This window comes from Lagenorhynchus albirostris, chromosome 2, assembly GCF_949774975.1.
Source record: "Lagenorhynchus albirostris chromosome 2, mLagAlb1.1, whole genome shotgun sequence".
In the NCBI taxonomy this organism is placed as follows: domain Eukaryota; kingdom Metazoa; phylum Chordata; class Mammalia; order Artiodactyla; family Delphinidae; genus Lagenorhynchus; species Lagenorhynchus albirostris.
Genome location: NC_083096.1, coordinates 177,702,958 through 177,724,729, shown reverse-complemented (window position 1 = coordinate 177,724,729; position 21,772 = coordinate 177,702,958). Strand labels below are relative to the sequence as shown.

Genomic DNA, 21,772 nt, shown 5'->3' with positions numbered 1-21,772 from the left:
GCACTTTTGAAGGCAGCATGAGTCCAGACGTTTGGAATGTGTTTTTACTGAGAAGTGCGAACCTTTGAGCAAATCCTTCCCCTCTGGACAGAGCGTTTTCTCTTCCAGCAGAGGTGTGGGAAAAGAACAAGACTGTGTACCTTTTCTGGAAGCCTGGAAACAACTGTAAAAGCTGGGCTCATACTTCCAAGCAACGCAACAGAGACACCTTGGGAACATGTGTTTAGAATTAAGACACAGAGTGGGTTTGTTCGTCCATCTAGCCCCTTGCCTGTAGGCTGTAAAGCCCAGTCACCCTCACTGTTAATTGGTTGCTCAGGCACAAACTGGTTCAATTTCTTTAACATTCTCAAAGAGTTACAGGCCATTTCCCATCAGTGCTGCCTAAGTCAGGGAGGCTAAGACCCAGGCTGAAGGGAAGCTCCTCAGTCCCAGGGCGACTGCACATAGACTTGAAATCTTGTCCTGCACCCCGGCAGGAATCCGTCTTTGGCTAAGAGTGATTTTTTGCAATTGCAATGTAATGGGTGTTTGATTTCCCTTTGGAGACAGACAAGATTTGTTGGATTCCTGGATTAATTACGGGGAATACAGCTGCCCAGAGACATGACATGTTACTTTCTGTGTTCTGTCTTCAACATGAGCTGCTGCATGTGGCCCCTCAGGCCGTGATAAGGATTAACCGACAGGTCAGTGCAGGGTCAAGTTATCAGATATGCCATTCATACAGGCCTCCAGAATCAACGGCGGGGGTGGGGGGCTGGGGGGTACAAAACCCTACCACAATGCTCTGTGGCCCTCTCACTCGTCTTCATATGTAAAGAAACAGGGGTGAGATGCAAATCGATGGTTTCCAGGGATACAAAGTGATCATACAATCAGGCTGCTACCTCAAGTTACTGGTTAAAAAAAAGAAGGCTGAACCAAATGATCTCAACTCTTCCAGTTCTCACTCTCTTTGATTCTATAACTAAAATCTATGGAAGAAAATGTTAAAGCAGGAGAGAAGGCAATCCCCTGCAATGAAGGACTCACCATGATAAAATACTGGCAATGACCATGGAGAGAGACTCTAAGTCTCCATGTCAGATGTTTATTTAGGAGAAAAGAACCTTCTGCTGGGAATTCATTCTTTCATTTGATAAGTTCCAATACAGTATCTCTTTTGTCTCAGGCTTTGTGCTAAGTGCTGGTTGCTAGAGCTACTATGGTAGATAAGACAGGTATGGTCTTTGCTTTCACAGAGCTTATAGGTCAGTGAAGTAGATATACAAAACACAAATGGAAATAAGTGCTGTGGAGGTAAACACCATGAAGAAAACAGCACAGAGATGGAGAATGGCACAGGGGACTTATTTTAGATTCAGGTGGACAGGGAGGTTTTTCTGATGAAATGATAATCGATTACCTAAATATCAATACTACTTAGTATTTGCTAGATATGGACTATGTGTCAGACACAATTCAAAGTGTCTTACAGCTCATACAACTCAATAACAAAAAAACAAACAACCCAATTGAAAAACGGGCAGAAGACCTAAATAGACATTTCACCAAAGAAGACATACAGATGGCCAATAGGCACATGAAAAGATGCTCATCGTTGCTAATTATTAGAGAAATGCAAATCAAAACTACAGTGAGGTACCACCTCACACTGGTCAGAATGACCATCATTAAAACGTCTACAAGTAAGGGACTTCCCCGGTGGCACAGTGGTTAAGAATCCGCCTGCCAAGGCAGGGGACACAGTTTCGATCCCTGGTCTGGGAAGATCCCACATGCCACGGAGCAACTAAGCCTGTGCGCCACAAGTACTGAGCCTGTGCTCTAGAGTCCGTGAGCCATAACTACTGAGCCTGCATGCCACAACTACTGAAGCCCATGCACCTAGAGCCCATGCTCCGCAACAAGAGAAGCCACTGCAATGAGAAGCCCACGCACAGCAACAAAGAGTAGCCCCTGCTGGACGCAACTAAGGAAAGCCTGCACACAGCAACGAAGACCCAATGCAACCAAAAATAACTTAATTAATTAATTTTAAAAAATACTAAAAACAAACAAACAAAGGACTAGTGTTCAAAAAAAAAAGTCTACAAATAATAAATGCTGGAGAGGGTGTGGAGAAAAGGGAACCCTCCTACACTGTTGATGGGAATGTAAACTGATGCAGGCACTATGGAAAACAGTATGGAGGTTCCTCAAAAGACTAAAAATAGAGTTGGCATTTGATCTAGCAATCCCACTCCTGGGCATATATCCAGACGAAACTATAATTTGAAAAGATACATGCACCCCTATGTTCACAGTAGCACTATTTACAACAGCCAAGACATGGAAACAACCTAAATGTCCACTGAGAGATGAATGAATAAAGAAGATGTGGTATACATATACACAATGGAATATTACTCAACCATAAAAAGGAATGAAATAATGCCATTTGCAGCAACATGGATGGACCTAGAGACTATCATACTAATGGAAGTAAGAAAGAGAAATACAAATACCATATGATATTGCCCATATGTGGAATCTAAAACACGACACAAATGAACATATCTACCAAACAGAAACAGACTCACAGACATAGAGAATAGATCTGTGGTTGCTAAGGTGGGGGGGTGTGGTGGGGAGAGGGAAAGACTGGGAGATTGGGATTAGCAGATGCAAATTATTCTTTACAGGATGGATAAACAACAACGTCCTACTGTATAGCACAGGGAACTATATTCAATATCCTGTGATAAACCATAATGGAAAAGAATGTGAAAAAGAATATATATATGTGTATAACTGAGTCACTTTGCTGTACAGCAGAAATTAACACAACGTTGTAAATCAACTATACTTCAATAAAATTAAAAAAAAAACAAAGTGTTTTATGTGCATTATCTATTTTTAAATAAGCTTCCTGGCTGAAGTACAACATATATACACAGGAAAGTATACACCTAATTGTACAGCTTGATAAATTATCACAAAGTGAAGATACCCTTATAACTACCACCCAGACCAAAAAACAGAACACAACACACTGCCAGCATCCCAGAAGCACCCAAGCCTTCTCCCAATCACAGCTTCCCTTCTCATCCCCAGAGGTAACAACTCATAAGAGGTAACAACTATCTCACTTCTGATACAATTGGTTAGTTTCACCAGGTTTTGAACTCTATATAAACATTCAACATTATGTTTACGAGACACATCCATGTCATTGCATGCCGCAGTAGTTCTGTCTTTTACTGCTGAATAGCGTGTCACTGTATGAACACACCACAATTCATCTGTCTTACTGTCGATGGGGGTTTACGCTGTTCTCAGTTTGGGGCTATGGTAAGTCACATTACTACATTCCTTGTTTTTTTGGCCGCACCATGTGGCATGCGGGATCTTAGTTCCCTAACCAGGGATCGAACCCACGCCCCCTACATTGGAAGGGCGGAGTCTTAAGCACTGGACCACCAGCGAAGTCCGGACAAACATTCCTATATGCCTTTGGCGCGTGGGTGCTCACATTTCTGGTGGGAACAAATCTCGCAGTAGAATTGCTCGCTTACAGGAGCATGTTCCAGTCTCAGAAGATACTGACAAACTGCCACGTTACATTTCGACCAGAAGGGTATGGAAATCCCAGTTGCTCCACATCTTCGTCAACACTTGGAATTTAGTGTTTTCCATTTCAGCCATTTTGATTGCTGTGTAAGTTGCACCTTCTGGTTTATTTTTTTATTTAAAAAACTTATTTTTATTTATTTATTTTTGGTTGTGTTGGATCTTCGTTGCTATGCGTGGGCTTTCTCTAGTTGCGGTGAGCAGGGGCTACTCTTTGTTGTGGTGTGGCAGGTTTCTCAGTGTGGTGGCTTCTCTTGTTGCAGAGCACGGGCTCTAGGCACGCAGGCTTCAGTAGTTGTGGCTCACGGGCTCAGCAGTTGTGGCGCACGGGCTTAGTTGCTCTGCGGCATGTGGGATCTTCCCAGACCAGGGCTCGAACCCGTGTCCCTTGCACTGGCAGGCGGATTCTTAACCACTGCGCCACCAAGGAAGTCCTGCACAGTATAGTTTAAATTTGAGTTTCCATAATGACTAATGAGCCTGAGCAGTCTTTCATGTGTCGACTGGCCTTGTGGACATAATCTTTTGTGAAATAAGTACCTGTTCACATCTCTTGCCAATGTTTTAACTGGCTACCTTTTGTTTGTTTGTTAGGAGTTCTATATATACTCTGGATACAGTATACACAGAAGTATGTACTGGAATACCTTCTTGCCTTTTTACTTTCTTCATGGTGTTTTCCAGTGAAAAGAAATGACTCCTTTTATTGCATTTGATGTTTTCCTTTATGGTCAGTGTTTTTCAAATCTTGTTTAAGAAATCTTTGCTTATCCCAAGATGCTGAAGATAATCTCCTATGTTATCTTCTAGAAGCCCTACTGTTTTCCGATTTAGACTTTAAATCTCCTGGACTTGAGGTTTTGGGTGTGGTATGGGGTAAGGGTCAAGAACCTTTATCCCCCCATAAGGCTATCTAGCCTACCCAGAGGAACTCACTGTTCTATAGTGGCACCTTGTCATAAATCAAGTGTTCATATATGTGTGGGTCTGTTTCTAGACATTCAAATCTGCTCCATTTATCTATTTGTCTATCCTTGTGCCAATACTACATTGCCTTAATTACTTACTGTAGCTTTAAGATAAATCTTGATTTCTAATAAGGTAATTCCTCCAAATTTATTTTTCTTCTTCAAAAATGCCTTAGCTGGGGCTTCCCTGGTGGCGCAGTGGTTGAGAGTCTGCCTGATGATGCAGGGGACACGGGTTCGTGCCCCGGTCTGGGAAGATCCCACATGCTGCGGAGCGGCTGGGCCCGTGAGCCATGGCCGCTGAGCCTGCGCGTCCGGAGCCTGTGCTCCGCAACGGGAGAGGCCACAACAGTGAGAAGCCCGCAAACCAGAAAAAAAAAAAAAAAAAAAAATGCCTTAGCTATTTTTAATCTTTTGCTGTATTTAACTTAGTCCTCACAAAAGTCCTGTGAAGTGGTTATAATTTTTTTTTTTAACTAACTTTTTTTTTTTTTTCTGTGCTGCACAGCATGTGGGATCCTAGTTCCCCAACCAGGGATCAAACCCATGCCCCCTGCAGTGGAAGCACAGAGTCCAAACCACTGCACTGCCAGGGAAGTCCAGGAGTAGTTAAAATTTTTATCCCCATTTCACAGATTGGTCAGCTCCGAGAAGTTAATTAATTTGCCCAGGGTCATATAACTATCAAGTGATGGGAAGGGATTAGAACCCAGATTTATCTGATTCTAGACTTAATAACTTTAAGTCCTTCAGATACCACTTCCTTAATCCTCAAGCCAGATGAGCCCTTCAGGGCATTTAATATGAATGCATTACAATTTTAAGAAATTCTGATGTTCTAAGCCACCCACTTCCAGTTAAAAATCTTGTTTGGTAACTACAAAGAGCCACTGTCCTGGTGAGACTCAAAAAAAAACAAAGCAAGAAGTAGAAGCTTCCTGGCTTCCTTCCACAGCCCCGTCTCCCAAGTAACACTTACAGCCTCGCCGGGATGTACAAGGGCCCTGAGGCCCGACGCGCCTCCACTCGTCCAGCTTTAATTCCTGCCACCACTCCTCTTCCTTCTTGCCCCTTAACGCCACACTTGACCACTTAGGCTCTATAAGCCCAGGCTTTTCATACAGCTGCACCTTGGCTCAGAATGCCCTCTCCCACTTCTGGCTACTTCTTCCTTTAAAAAAACCAAAAAACCCCACAAAAACAACAACCCTGGGTATCACTTCCCTCAGGAGACCTTCCAGAACCTCATCTGGGTTGGGCACTCCCCCTCTGCTGTGTCCCCCACCCCAGCATGTCACACTGCCCTGGAGTTCAGCTGTCTGTCTCTCCACCTAGCCTGTGAGGCACCTGAGGCTGCAAATTCCTAAGAGGGTTCAGAGACAGACTTTTTTGCTAGGTGCTATAATTAAACAGTAGACACTAAGAGGAGGCCTGAAAGAAATGGTTTCTAATAAGCCCAGGACACACTCTTTGGGAGAAGTGGCAAACTAGAAGGCTTAGGGAAGAGGTGCAAATACCTTCTGCGATGGACCTGGACTTCGGGCTGAGATGGAAGTAGGACTGAGCAGTAGAAGGGTCAGGGATTAAATGGCCACATGTAGTAAGGCAGCTGTGGCTTGTTAGAAGACTTCGGAAGTAAAATATGACCACAAACACACGGCTAAACTAACAACAAGGCAGATTCTTCTGCGATGTATTCATTCAACAAACAGAGCCTGGCACTGAGGGCAGCTGTTCCTCCCTCACCAGTTTGGAAGGATGGTTTAAGAGTAGGCAGGGGCACGAATACACTGGAAAACAAGGAGTCTCTCCAACAGGAACATTTTCAAGAAAATGAGACATGACGCCCCTACTGGGGGAGAAGGAAAGACCAGCTCTAGGCCCTTCTCAGCTCTGGAATTCCCAGGCTGCTCGGACACATCCAATCCTTGGTGCCAGCCTAAGGCAGCACAGCCCAGACTGTGAAGTAAAAGCTCACTGGCTTTTCTCAAAAGAACATAAGCTTTATTTTCATAAACATCTATCTCAAGAGCTCCAAGCTGACCCTCTTTCACCACCAGCAAAATGGAGAAAAGGAAAAACTGTAAGGTGTCCGACACAGGTTTTCCATATTTTCTCAATTAATTCCCATTTTTTATGGTCACACTGTTCACCGAAGGGCAGAGAAGGGATTAAAAGCCTCTCAGAGAAGGGAAAACTGCTCTAGTCTTCCGCATTTGTCCTGGTTTTCTCTACTGGCTTAGCTGTACTCAAAACAAGGACTTATTTTTCCTTCTTTCAGAAATTCAGAATCTAGGACACCCTAGGGTTGTAGATGTTTTGGAGGACAGATAATCTTCTGGCATGGGATATACTCTTAACTAGCTATTTTTCTCAAAATGGGGGGGGCAGTGTTGAAGATTTGGGCAGGTTAGACAATTTAAGAAAATCTTCAAATAAAAAAAGCTTCTGTCTCCAACTTAAGCCTTATGTTAGAAATAAGTTTCCAGAAAACAAATGTCAGAGAGTAGGCACTCATGCTAAAAGCTAGATGCTTTTGATCCAAACTTAGGAACCCCTTCCTACCTTTCCTGGAAAGGACTGCTACATGGGTTGCAAATATGAATGATCGATTCATTTTCTGCCCAGATATGAAAATCTATTCATAACAAAATTCTTCTGTTTGGGCAGAGGAAATGGTCACTGGAAAGAACAAACAAAAAGCCGGCCAGGAATCCATAAAGCACCATTGTTCCATGATGTTCTCTACCAAGACAGCAGCATCGTGTGTGAGGCTACATACAATTGTGTGCCACACGGTTTAAGCTCAGTGCTCAGTGTCGGTTAAGCTGGGTAGGAGATCCTCGTGGAGTTTAGCAGACCCTGCTGAATGACCCTGTCGGATGCTGGCGGTCGGGGCCAGGTTCGCCTTAGTGAAGTGAGCTCCATGAGCTAAGGCTGCAGTGCCCGGCTGGACTAGACATTTGCAAAGAGACAGCAGGGACTGGCTGACAGTGCCAATTCTAAAAAGACCCTTTTGAGCAGAATGACAAGCTGCTACAGAACTCCAGCAACATCCTCACTCCTAAGCAGGCAAAGAAGATGAGCAGGTTAGCAAACAAACCCTGATCCACCTGATCCACTCCTGCTTTTTGATTTACAGGAAAAAAAAAAGTGTTTGGTAACTCCAGCTGCCTGAACAGAAATGACTTTCTGAGAAGCAGAAGCCCTGACTGGAAAAAGGCTCTGGGGGTCACGGCGGGAAGGAGGGCTGCCAGGCCTCAGGCTTGTGTGTGAAGGGCCCATATGGAATAGCAACAGTATAAGCGCTGCACCCGGAAACAGCAAGAGTATGTTCCGAAGACAGTTACCGTGTATGGACAGAGGGAACTTTGTTTACCTTCTTAGTGAAAAGCTCATTTTAAGGATTTAAGATTTGCTGAAAACCCAGTTTTTTTCCCCACTTGTTTTCAAAGGAGGAATCTCCTTTAAATACAGTACATGAAAAATGACAATATCCCTATTGTCAGGGATATATATAGAGAATATATATATATATCATATACAGAGAATAAATCTGCAAACCATATTCCATAGGAAAAGGGAAATGAGGCTCCAGACATGGATTATTAGGCAATGGGGATGTTTTTCTCTACGTTTTAACATACTTTCCAGGTTTAGAACCATGGGCCGTGGCTGTGCCTGTTCTCTGTTCTGCATGAACACTGGTGGGCGTGCAGGTGCCCATCCCGGGACCAAGTTCTGCGTTTTCACCCCTGCTGCCATCGCTGCCACTTCCATGCCAAATGTCAACTGTGAGAGGCGAACACTGGCCCATTCTTTATTGAAGGAGAAAGTATGTAAAAAGAAAGAACTGGGTAAAGCCTGTGGGTACAAGCTACAAAGCCCTTTTTTGCTTCTTAAGAGATTTCCTCTATCCTTCTATTTCTAAAGCTTTTCTAAGTTGGAAATTTTCAAATGTGAGATAGCGTTAGATCCAGGCCAAAAGAGGGTTTTGTAAAACACTGAATGATGATCAGAGAAAGGAATAATGAGCCTTGTTAAAAGCACATTCAGAAGGATGCCAAAATAGACTAGAGCCTCGTATAAACAGCGTGGATTGCAGTAACAGGCCTCCCTGTGAGTGGAGAGTCTTATTCCCAACTCTCTTTGCCTACCTTATGCTCACCCCACGGTTATATAACCTTTAGAATGGAATCTGGAAATTCTTCTGACCCTGCCCTGCTTGCTTATAGAGCAGAGCCAGTGGCTGGCAGGGGTACAATCTAATAGGCAAAACTGGAAACACACAAATTCAGTCCTCTTGTCTTAGCCCAGAGACTGTGCAGGCAAGGAAAGAAAGACTGCCCCTGTCTCTCTCCTCCCCTCCTCTGGCCTAAGTTTACGCTGACTTCACCCAACAGGCACCTGACCCTCCCAGATGAGCTGGGAGGGGCTAAAGCGCTATGCACGGCCATGGTAGGGGTGGAGGTGCAGGCAGAAAACAATATTTAAGATGCTGAGTTTGTCGAGCATTCAGTCTTGGGAAGGAAGGCTATAGGATACCCAATTAAGCTGCCCGTTCAGAAACTCAAGTTTTGAGAAAGGCTAAGAAAGAGCAAGGGGAGAGGAACAACAAAGTGCTAAGTCCACCAAGAGCGAAAGGGCTAGGTTCTAATTTGCCGCAGCTCTGCACGCCTCAGCTGGACACAGCCAGATTGCCCCAGAGGAAGAGCCTTCCTCAACCAGGCCCACGAAAGATGCTGAAAGAGACTCTCTCGGCCGTGGCCTGGCTCTGCATTTTCACTGTGGCCTTTGTCAGCCACCCAGCGTGGCCACAGAAGCCCCCTAAGCGCAAGACGCCTGCAGAGCTCGCCGTGGCCGGCTGCTGCGAGGAGGCGAAGGAGCTCAGGGCCCAAACTGCCAACCTAAGCAGCCTGCTGAGCGACCTGAGCAGGAAGCAGGAAAGGGACTGGGTCAGCGTGGTCATGCAGGTGATGGAGCTGGAGAGCAATTCCAAGCGCATGGAGTCGCGGCTCACAGAGGCCGAGAGCAAGTACTCCGAGATGAACAATCAGATGGGCATCATGCAGCTGCAGGCAGCGCAGACTGTCACCCAGACCTTGGCAGGTAAGGAGGACGTGTCCTCACGCTACTCACCACCTTCCCCCTCACAAAGTCGAGCGCCTCCTGTCTGGAGTATTGCTTCTAGGTGACGTGGTCGTCAGAACGATCCCTGGGGGTTCTCATGGAACTTACTTTCTTGGGTACGTGCCACCAGCTCTATTTTCTCTTTAGCAAAGGCTTACGAAGTATTTCTTTTGATTTCTAAGGTTCTGTACGTTTACCCAGCTTTTTTTTAGCCCTGCAATGTTTTGGCATATTGAAGGTATGAATTACCATCTTGGAACACAGAGAGATCATGCGGTTTGCTCAAAGTCACAAAGCAAGTCTTAGAAACTGGGTTCCAGTTTTCCTGATTAATCCACTTCCTTACCCAGAGCTGACCGGCTGTACCCTCAGTCCCAAGGAAGCAGGAATGAACACCAAAATCATAACATCTCTAGAAGCAAAGTTTTGCCTAAAACAGTTCTCTCGGGTCCCTGGGATTTAGTGGAATGGGCATTAATGGACTTCGGTGTCCTGTCTGCCAACCTAATTCTCACTGGCTCAGAATTAAGTGCACAGACACTGCCCAGAGTCATCTGAAGGACTCCTTCATGTTCAAAAAGGACTGACTCCTCAAGGTTGCGCAATTCTGGTATTTCTATTTTTTCCCCACAATTGCAAATAAAATTCTCCCCAGTTATACAGGAAAATGCAATGCTGAAATTTACATTTTTAGTAGGCCGAAAATAAGATACGTTTACTGTTTTCTTTTCCAAAACAATTTTCAGTTTCTACTTAGCTTGGCTTAGACAGGCCAAGGTGAATTTATTGTTCAGACAGAAATTTGGTTTGCTGAAATTATCAGGAAATTATTAGTTACAAGGAGCATAGTCTATAGATATGTCATTTCTTGCTGATATAAGAACTTAAAAGAAAATCTTTTTGGTCATATTATAAACCAAACCAAGAATAAAGAGCAGAGTAAGTCTTACTGGTTACCCTCAACTCAAATGAAGAAAAAGTTTTAACATGAAATTAAGCTTAAAAATTTTGTGTGGGATGAACTGGGAGATTAGATTTGACATAAATATACTACCACGTGTAAAATGGATAGCTAGTGGGAACCTGCTGTATAGCACAGGGAGCTCAGCTCGGTGCTCTGTGATGACCTAGATGGGTGGGATAGGGCATGGGGGGAGAGAGGTCCACGAGGGAGGGGTTCACTTCATTGTAGAGCAGAAACTAACACACCACTGTAAAGCAATTATACTCCAATAAAAAAATTTTTGTGTGTGTAAATCACTTTCTAAGCATGTACTTCCTGACTCTCAGTTTGGGACCAGAAAGGTCTTCTCAGGCCATTTTCCAGACAAGTGAGTCCTGATTTGGTCTGTGTGATGAAACCAGACACACAGGAGGACCAGGCAAGACAGAGGAATCTGACCAACGCCACGTCCTGCTCCTCCAAACGGGATTTTCTCATCTCCCAGCAAGGAGTTTCTTGGGAGTCAAATGCAGCTCTCTTGCCGGGCCTCTTACTCTTCCTGCCCAGGCCATCATTCCTTACTTTTCTTCTCTGCTACCAGGTGTGGGGTCACCTTTATACTCTGTAAGTAGCTAGCCCCTTGGAGAAAGCAGTAAGTTGATGCTTTCATCAGTAAGAGGAAGTGATGACCTCTGATAGGGAAGACAAGGGTCTCCCGTTTCCCCTCCCCAAAGTGCTCTGCCTTGAACAATTCCCACAGCGGGAAACTGCCCACTGTGTCCTCCTCTTGAAGGCCCAGTGCAGCAGTCACCAAGAAAAGAATCCCAAGACACAGTGGGCAGGAGGCATCTCCTAGACAGGCGAGAGTTCCTGCTCTCTGAATCCTATCTGGAAAGGCTGTCCCTTCCACAAAGCTCTTTGATGTTTAGAACAACAAGGAGACAAAATCTTTCATAAAGCACTAGCCCCCAGGGCAGCTGAGGAAACATTAAAATCAACCCCAGAGTGAAAGCCCGCCTGCCCAAATCTCTCATTTCCTTGTTTTAATAATGGTGTCAGGGGAAGGCCTCCAAGGGTTCCTTAGGGTGTTTCATTTTCATTTGTCTAGCAGTGTTGGATTAAGGAGGGAAAGATAAAATTATAAATCTCTGCTAATAAGGGACCTAGTAGGCAGTAGCCATTACCTCTGAAAAACAAGAAAAACAAACCGAGAAACAATAAAACCAGACCCTATGAGATCTTCATGACTTATTTAGGAATAGAGGCTGGCTGTCCCAGAAGCTGAATCTATTAAACAGGAGGATCTGTTAGTGGCCCTTACACATTGTAACGTTTTCAGAATTCATGCCCTAGAACTACAGGGGGATCATTTCAGCACAAACCTGAAGCCACCTGTTTGTACCGTTGTGCTATCCAGGTGAAGGGTTTCCCTAGCCCTCAGCCCTACCACCAGTGAGGCCCAAACACACCCGTTCCTGGCCTCCTGATGCCCACCTCTCCCAAGTCCAGACACTGCCCAGCAATGAACACTCCTGTGAATTCTGTGGTAGAAATGAAGTCTCCCTTCCTAAACTTTCAATTTAGATGCAGCAGGGATGCCAGCTAGCCACAAAGCCCCTGGGTTTGGATGCTCACCCTGTGGTTTTCTCCTTTTGTAGATGCCATCTACGACTGCTCGTCTCTCTACCAGAAGAACTACCGCATCTCTGGAGTGTATAAGCTTCCTCCCGATGACTTCCTGGGCAGCCCTGAGCTGGAGGTGAGGTCATCACAGCCCATGTACTACCATCTATCCTCCACCCGTCAAAGGCTGGGGACAATAGGGCTAGTCACAGTCTAAAGAGAGGGAAACTCAAGACAGAGAAGCAGGGCTTCCCTGGTGGCGCAGTGGTTGAGAGTCCGCTTGCCGATGCAGGGGACGCGGGTTCGTGCCCCAGTCTGGGAGGATCCCACATGCCGCGGAGCGGCTGGGCCCGTGAGCCATGGCCGCTGAGCCTGCGCTCCGCAACGGGAGAGGCCACAACAGTGAGAGGCCCGTGTACCTCGAAAAAAAAAAAAAAAAAAAGACAGAGAAGCAAACACATCAACGCCAGAGAGCTATCTAAGCACTCAATTTATGGAGGAAAAAAATCCAGGCATCTGTTTTGCTCCTTCAAATCATTAGCAACCAAACACTAAACCTTCTAACAGTTAGATAATGCTATAACCACCACCTAACTAGCTGCGATCCCTTGCCACATCCTACGGCAGTGACTCTTTGGGGAGAAAAGAGAACATATAGGGAGTGTGTCAGAAGGACCTGGACTTTTTCCTTTCAGACTCTCCGTGCACTTGCTCTTATCCTCAACTTTAATCTCAGCAAACCACCAGCCTGCCCAGCTTGCCAACCCTGGGGCAGAATCGTTGCCTAGTGAGCCAGCATGGCTGTGGAAGGGCACACGTCCCTTAGCTCTACGGGGTGGGAGAAAGGTGGGAAGCCACGCTCAGGCTCGCGCTGCCTGCCTCGGCACGTCCTGACCAGGGAGGGCATCCCCTCTGCTCCAGGTGTTCTGTGACATGGAGACTTCAGGTGGTGGCTGGACCACCATTCAGAGAAGAAAGAGTGGCCTTGTCTCCTTCTACCGGGACTGGAAGCAGTACAAGCAGGGCTTTGGCAGCATCAGTGGGGACTTCTGGCTGGGGAACGACCACATCCACCGGCTCTCCAGGAGGCCAACCCGGCTACGCGTGGAGATGGAGGTGAGCATGAGACCAGGGCCGCCACGCCCAACTGTGTGCAACTCCTGGGCGTCATTCCTACTCCTGTTCGCCATCGGCTGGTATACTTGTTGTGATGGTTTTCCTGCAGGTTGCAGTACAGTTGAGGAAGAATAGGGCTTTTTTTCCTATTTTTCACAAAAACAAGGCTGCAGGTACAAGGGAGAGGCCAGACTCAGGCCAGAGCAGAGGAATCCAACAGTCAGCTGGGCTGAAACACTGTGGTCCCTGCCCTGGCCTGGGGCATGAGGTCCTCTACATGCAAACCTTACTGGTATCGGCTGGTGACCCTCATCAAAGGCCCTGAAGCGTCACTATGTTCTCAGGTTACTCTTACGACATCTCAGAGTGGGATACAGCAAAACACACACACGTGTACACCTTACAGACAGGGATGTAAAGGGGAAGAGAATGAGAGACTAACCAGGGCCATATGGTGACCCAGGAGAGAAGTCTGATCTAGGACCCTTGTTTTTGATTCCCTGGAGGAGGGGAAGATAAGTCCCTGTGGACGCTTGCAAAAAACTGCCTTAAAATCTTCACAGTCAATACAGATATGTCTATTTTTATTTACTTTGTAAGAAAAGGGCTCAAAGAGCTTCCTCTTTTATCTCATCTATAAAAAATGGCTGAAACAAGAAGGTAAATGGCACTATGGTTAAGAAATAACTCACGCTGTACATAAGTGTGTTAAATTCACGCTGTATATAAGTGTGTTAGTGTGTTAAACTAGAGGTAGACAAGTAATAAAGTAGTAAAAAGGTGTGTGGCTGCAGCTGGGGAGAGGGAAGAGGTGCAGGATGGTATGAAAGGAGGCCCTGCTGCAGTTTTCTAAGGCTCTGCCCCCCGGACAGGACTGGGAGGGCAACATGCGCTACGCTGAGTACAGCCACTTTGTTTTGGGCAATGAACGGAACAGCTACCGCCTCTTCCTGGGGAACTACAGCGGCAACGTGGGGAATGATGCCCTTGTTTATCACAACAACACAGCCTTCAGCACCAAGGACAAGGACAATGACAACTGCTTAGACAAGTGTGCCCAGCTCCGGAAAGGTGAGAGTTGGGGTTGGGAAGTGAGAGTTCAGGTACAAGGCCATAGTCCCACTGGAGGAGAAAGAGTGAATTTATAACTGCAGTTGGTATTCTGGCTTTGGTACTCCTGTTTGACACTGACCCTAATGGCTTAGGTACAGTTTAAAAAGCATCACAAATCCCTGCTGCCTGGTCTATCAGCTATTTCCAAGGACATACTAGCACTGACCTGTTTCCTGTCCCAGGTGGATACTGGTACAACTGCTGCACAGACTCCAACCTCAATGGTGTTTACTACCGCCTTGGGGAGCACAGCAAGCACCTGGACGGCATCACCTGGTACGGCTGGCATGGGTCTAGCTACTCCCTCAAACGAGTGGAGATGAAAATCCGCCCAGAAGACTTCCAGCCGTAAAAAGAAGCCTGCTCTGGAGCAGGGCTGGAGAAGTGGAGACAAACGGAGGCTGGGAAAAGGCAGAGGAGGAGAGGAAGGGAGTATAAAAAGGGCAGGGACAGAAAATGGCCTATCATCTTCAGTGAGAGAGTAAGTCTCTTAGGAGAACCAAAAAATCTATGTACTGAGGATGTTACAGTAAATGGGAGGAAGTATTTAACTAAACACCGTGGGTCCAGACACAGACTTCTCAGGGGGCTGGCCTGAGTGGGCTGTCTGCCTGTGATCCCTGACATAGCAGCAGCTTCTTTTCCACATGATTTTTCTGTGAAAGAAAAATAATTGTGAGTTCACTTTAAGCATTTTCCTTAAGGCCTAGGTTACGTGAGGGCAGAAAATAAATCCCTTTGCTGAAAAGGACCAGATTATTTTGATTCTCTTGGGTGTTAGAGAAAGGAGTGAAGAGGGCGGTGGAGGAGAGGAGTTTCTGCTTTTAAATCCAATGAAATTATCTTCAGTCTACACAATTTTTTTTTAAAAGACAAAAATTTTTCTGCTGGAGGTGAACAGACCCAGGCTGGAACTGACTGGAGGAAACTCCAGGGCTCTGGGCCTTGCAATTGGCCTCTGAGCACCTCCCCTGCTCGGCCTCGGTCAGGGCCCAGCACTGAGAGGCAGGAAGTGGGTCCAGTGGTGGCAGGAGCTCCAGTGGGAGGGGAAGATAAGTCCCTGTGGACGCTTGCAAAAAACTGCCTTAAAATCTTCACAGTCAATACAGATATGTCTATTTTTATTTACTTTGTAAGAAAAGGGCTCAAAGAGCTTCCTCTTTTATCTCATCTATAAAAAATGGCTGAAACAGGAAGTTAAATGGCACTATGGTTAAGAAATAATTCACGCTGTATATAAGCATTTTGCTTTGTAGAAATACAATATTGTAGTTCATTTTAAACATTCGAAGTTTTTTCTTCCTTCTACAATAAACTCTTTTAAACCTCGTTCCTTTTAAAATTATTACTATTACCACTGAGAGCATGGTGGAAAGTTTTAAGTGAAAAATCAGAGAGTGAGCCGTGAGAAAGAGACTCTGAGTGTGTTGCAGTCTTCAGGGAAACCAAGGGAGGAGCAGGAAGCCAAAGACGAAAAAGCGAGGGACAAAAAGCGCAGCAGCATCCACTGGAAGAGGTCAGACTCTGACCTCCACCCAACCACCACAGAGGCCAGTGCCACCCCTGGCTTCAAAACACTCTGCAAACCAACCCTCCTACTTTCTACTTGAGCAAACTTACATATACGCAGAGGGAAAAGAAACATCTTTAGTCATAACAGATGTCAAATAAGTTTGACCTTCAGGAAGCAATTTTTCCTTGTAAAAAAGAACCATTCACTTGAACTAGTCAGTGTAAGGTAAGCATAATTCTCGAACTCACTATTTTCTACTGTACCTATAGTCCTTTGATTGTTGGGAACCTACTTAACCTTAAAAACAAGACCCTCAGGATTTTCAACGAAGTAAAGTGAGTAGAGAAGAAGTACACTGGAGTAGGGCTTCCCATGGGACAGGCAGGCAGTCAGAAACTTCCTAAGGCAGGCAGGGGATCTGAGATGCTCATGGGCCAGCACAGTACTGCTTGGAGAGAGGAGAAAAAGACTGGGGGTTAGGAGATGAAGAGAAGGAAGAGCACAAGATGCCTAGGGCAGAAGTAGCTTATAATTTTCTCTTATCAGCTATATACCCCACAACTAAAGAAAATTGAGGCTCTAGGCAACAAAAGCTAAAATAAATTAAGTGGGACTACCTCAAACTAAAAAGCTTCTGCATAGCAAAGGAAAACAATCAATAAATTGAAAAGACAATCTACAGAATGAGAAAAATATCTGTAAACCATAACCCAGGGTTACTATCTAAAATATGTAAAGAACTTACACAACTGAATAGCAAAAAAGCAAATAATCCAATTTAAAAATGGGCCAAGGACCTAAACAGTCCATTTTTCCAAAGAAGACATCTAAATGGCCAATGGGTACATGACTGGGTGCCCAACACCACTAATCATCAGGGAAATGCAAAGCACAGCCACAATGAGATATCACCTCACACCTGGTAGGATGACGATTATTAAAAAGACAAGACATAATAAGGGTTGGCAAGGAAGTGGAGAAAAGGGAGCCCTTGTGCACTGTTGGTGGGAATGTAAAGTGGTGCAGCCACTACACCACTATACTGGCGGTTCCTCCAGACATTGAAAACAGAAGTACCACGTGAGCCAGCAATTCCATTTCTGGATATACTTCAAAGGAAACAAAATCACTATCTCAAAGAGATATCTGTACTCCCATGTTCATTGCAGTATTATTCACAATAGCCAAGATATGGAAATAACCTCAAATGTTCTTCAAAAGATGAATGGGTAAAGAAAATGTGAAATATAGTTTATGTATATATATATATTATGTATGTATATATATATGTACATACACACATATAATATACACATAATGGAATATTATTCAGCCACAAAGAAGGAAATTCTATCATTTGTGACAACATGGATGAATCTAGAGGGCATTATGCTAAGTAAAGTAAGACAGAGAAAGACAAATACTGTATAGTATCACTTATATGTGGAATCATCTTTTAAAAAGCTGATTTCATAAAAACAGAATAGAATGGTGGTTGTCAGGGGATGGGAGAATGGGGAAGCAGGGAGATGTAGGTGAAAGGGTACAAACTTTCAGTTGTAAGATGAGTAAGTTGAGTACCTAATGCACAGCATAGCAACTACAGCTAATAATACAGTTTTGTATATTTGAAATTTGCTGAGAGTAGATCTTAAGCATTCTCACCACACACACACAAAAGAGTTAACCATGTGAGGTGATGGATGTGTTAATTACCTTGATCTCAGTAATCATTCCATAATGCATATCAAATCATCATGCTGTACATTTTAAATATATACGATTATATTTGTCAATTACTCCTCAATAAAGTTGGGGGGACAAAACATCTATATTACACTAATCAAAACCTACAGTTGCTGAAATTTACTCATACTTTTATAGATACACAATTGAATAACTGAAGTATAAACTTTTTGTGACAAGGTTAATGTCAAAAAAAAAAGTCACCATATGTGGTATTTTAGAAATCGACATTCAAAGTCCAATTTATTTGGGCAAAGACATGATTCTATTTTTATCCTTTTTTTTTTTTTTTTTTTTTTTTGGGTACGCGGGCCTCTCACCTGCTGTGGCCTCTCCTGCCGCCCGCGGAGCACAGGCTCCAGACGCGCAGGCCCAGCAGCCATGGCTCACGGGCCCAGCTGCTCCGTGGCACATGGGATCCTCCCGGACCAGGGCACGAACCCGTGTCCCCTACATCGGCAGGCGGACTCTCAACCACTGCGCCACCAGGGAAGCCCTATTTCTATCTTTCTGGTCACTTTTTTTTTCTTTTTTTTTTTGGTACGCAGGCCTCTCACTGTTGTGGCCTCTCCCGTTGTGGAGCACAGGCTCTGGACGCGCAGGCTCAGCGGCCATGGCTCATGGGCCCAGCCGCTCCGCGGCATGTGGGATCCTCCTGGACCGGGGCACGAACCCGCGTCCCCTGCATCGGCAGGCGGACTCCCAACCACTGCGCCACCAGGGAAGCCCCCTGGTCACTTTTTAAAGTGTTGAAAGGAACACTTTTTAGCATCTACTCAAAAGCAGAGCTAGCAGAAAACTTGGTTATTTGATTATCCTTTCAAATGAAGGAAGCAACACACACAGCAGGCTGTTTCAGCCACAGTGGAGGTACTTATTAGCTGGGTAATTTTTCCTAAACTATCTGTAGTGAAATAATCAACCATGTTAGCATTTACATGAAGATAATTAGATCCTGAAGCTAATATTCTCTGATGATCATTAGGGGAAGTGAACAGTTCTCTAGGAGCTGTGGAGCTAACATTTAAGGCTGCTTGTAATTTCATAACAGCAAAAAATTTATTAAACAACCTATTTTTTTCCATACCCAGAAGACTCAAAACCATCTTATGAGAGAACATAAGCAAATGAGGGAAAAGACCACTGAATTTCAGACTCTGTCTTTTACATTCATAGAACTCCAAGGAGGAAGACTCAGGCACCAACATATTTAGCCAATAAAAACCCACCCTGCCATTGGGTGGTCTCTGAGGCACAGAATCCAGCTCCTAGTCCCAAGCCAGAGGGCGCGATCTAATCCAGATGTAAAATCTATCCTTCCTAGGCTGCTCCGTCCACAGAACTGCTTCTAGGCTAATTTCATTGGGACAAGTAAGCACAGGTTGGAAAACAACAGAAGCCCAGGTGCTAAGGGTCAACAGAAATGACAATTCTGGCTAGAATACTGGGGAGAGCCATCTGCAACCACATCTCATTTAAACGTGCTGGCCAGGCCTGATGGCAGATTTCATAGAGCAGAGGTCTCCAAGTGCCTCCAGTGAACTGTCACCAGGTAGTGGGAGAAGAGAGGTCATTTTAGATGAAGGCAGCAATTAAAAAGGGTTTATGGCCTACCTGATGAGAGACTCTAGGATGGCAGGGGTGGGACCCTTCTGGAACTCCAGTTCTTTGTAGTGTAGCGCTTTGGCATATGCTCGGCACTTGGCAGCCCTCTCTCCCAGCAGAACAATGCCATTGTCATCTCTCAATGGCAGGGGGCCCTGGAGAAGAGCAGAACCCCACAGCATAGGAAAATGGCAGACGGGGCACAAGCAAGAGTGGGCTGTGCGGGTGCTTCTCCCCTCTCACCAGCTGGTTCCCCGTCAGGCTCCATCTGGACAACTGGGCAAAGTCTCACCTTGTCACTGTGTTCCATGAATTCAGCCAAGTTTAAGAGGGTTTGTGTGACTTCAGCGATGTCCTGGGAGGTGAGGGCCAACTCGATGCTTCTGATGAGCTCATCCTGCTGGTCTTCATTCAGCTCAGACCAGCAGGACACAAACGCAGCGTTAAAGAGATCCCTGAAGGCAGACAGGAGTGAAGACAAATGTTGGAAATGCCTCTCCTGCCTCTGCCTGGTGCCACAAAGTCACACCTACCAATCTACTCCCGGCATCACTGATTATGGTTATACAGGCCAGGGCTGTCCAAAAGAACTTGCTGGAAATGGTCTATATCTTCCCTGCCCAATATGGTAGCCATTGGTCAATGAACACTTGAACTTTGATAAGTGTGACTAAGGAACTGAATTTTAAGTTTTAGTTAATTTTAATTAAGTTAAAATAAGCACACGTGGCTAGTGACTGCTGTATTTTACAGTGCAGGTACAGGGCACTGGAGGTGGGGGCGGGGTGTGTGGGGAGAAAGAAGAGCAGAGAAAAGTAACTTGTCTCCACAGTGGTTGCATCACTTCTCTTCACTGGAGGGGATGAACAGAAAGGGACTTCTAACATAGCAGTTGACATAACAGATTCAGAAAACAATAATCTTCAAATGATTCTTGGGATGCTTCTTCTCAGGCAATGTCCAAAGTCCTAAGATCAGAAGTGGCAAAGGCAGCATCTGCTATTGCTTTTCAAAGTATAAGCAGAACCTTTAGTAGGATGGTCATAAACAAAATGACAACAGAACTTAAGAAACTAGCAGTATTAGAAAATAGAATCCAAATCCATAAGTCTTAAAAGATTCTCTTAGCCAAACCTCTAACAGCCGGGGCCTTGGGAAGACCTGGAAGCAGAGGTATCATTTCTAGGATCACTATAACTATTTAAAATCACTACAGCACTACTTGGGTGAATATATTTGCTACCCCTGACATTTGAATTTTAATCCTACCCTCTTTTTTTTGAATGTGTGGAGAGGGGAGTTGGAAACCACAGGATATGCCTAGATAATGTATGGGGTAAGGGATCTGGTGCTTATACATCTACTTTTCATTACATATTTTAAAAGGTTAAGTCAGATCGATGTATATATAATTTTGGAATCTGATGGAAGAAAACAAAATTTGAAATTCAAAGGATAACATGAAGATCAAAAGAAACCCTGTGTAAATTAAGAAGTAAGCTTTCTGATCTAGGTCCAAGGCCACGCTGGCTCCCAAGTGAACATACTTGGCACTAAGGGGACAGACACATGTGTATATTTCTCACAAGCCTCTTGTGGATGACAGTGTGCCCAAAAGGGACTCGGAGCAGATGAGAGGGACGCTACAGTAGCCAGCGTGTGAAATCTGCACACTATGGAAACAGAGAAGTCCTAGGAATGATTTTTAAGCGTTATAAAATATTTGAAAGAAATCAGATGAACTAAATCATGGCATCCAAGCAACAGCCTCAGGGACCATCGCTATTCTTGCTAAATACACTCCAAATAGCAAACCAACTGTGCTGATGAAAGTGAAATGGAATACCTCATTTTTTGCTTCCTGCTAATGAAAAGGACTGTTAATTAAATCACCATTTAATGCCTCATTATAAATAAGAACTGTCCATTGTAGAAAAATTTAGAAAATAAGGAAAAGAATAAAAAAGAACTGCTCCTTAAATCCTCCTACTTAGAGATAATCATTATTGTATTACTTTCTCATCTTTTTCCTATGTACATATATTTTTAATAGCTGAAATCACACATTTATACCATTTTGTATTCCATTTTATTCACTTACATCATACTATGAATCTTTTACATGCATTAAAACTTTTACTAAACCAAATTTTCAATGACTTTTTAAGATTCCCTGTTAAAGGTTTATAGTATTTTTTATGGCAAATTCTACTTTCCGAAGACGGCTGCAGCACTAGCTCCTGTTCCATGTGCCCTTCTAGGAGCCTCCCACTCCCCTATAAAAAGGTGGCATCCACGTCTCCTCCCCTTGAGCCCGAGTAGGCCTGTGTGACTGCCTTCAACAACGCAGTGGGACAGAAGTAACACTATGTGACCTCCAAGACTAGGTCATACAAGCAC

At 44.7% G+C, this 21,772-nt stretch overlaps 2 protein-coding genes across 5 annotated transcripts in view; one reads left to right on the top strand and one right to left on the bottom strand.

Annotated features, from left to right (window-relative positions):
* The window catches only part of MTOR (mechanistic target of rapamycin kinase), a 117,704-nt gene that overhangs the window by 50,449 nt on the left and 45,483 nt on the right, over positions 1-21,772 (bottom strand). For all 4 annotated transcript variants that reach the window (XM_060141441.1, XM_060141440.1, XM_060141444.1 and 1 more), the window contains 2 exons: positions 19,665-19,827; positions 19,382-19,527 (listed from right to left, as the gene is read on the bottom strand). In XM_060141441.1, the coding sequence (XP_059997424.1) occupies positions 19,382-19,527; positions 19,665-19,827 (309 nt within the window). The remainder of the gene's footprint in view (positions 1-19,381; positions 19,528-19,664; positions 19,828-21,772) is intronic.
* ANGPTL7 (angiopoietin like 7) lies at positions 9,012-15,837 on the top strand. The gene is made up of 5 exons (XM_060141445.1): positions 9,012-9,692; positions 12,315-12,415; positions 13,201-13,395; positions 14,268-14,466; positions 14,691-15,837. Exons 1-5 carry the CDS (start codon positions 9,323-9,325, stop codon positions 14,858-14,860), a joined length of 1,035 nt encoding a protein of 344 aa, XP_059997428.1. The 5' UTR covers positions 9,012-9,322; the 3' UTR covers positions 14,861-15,837.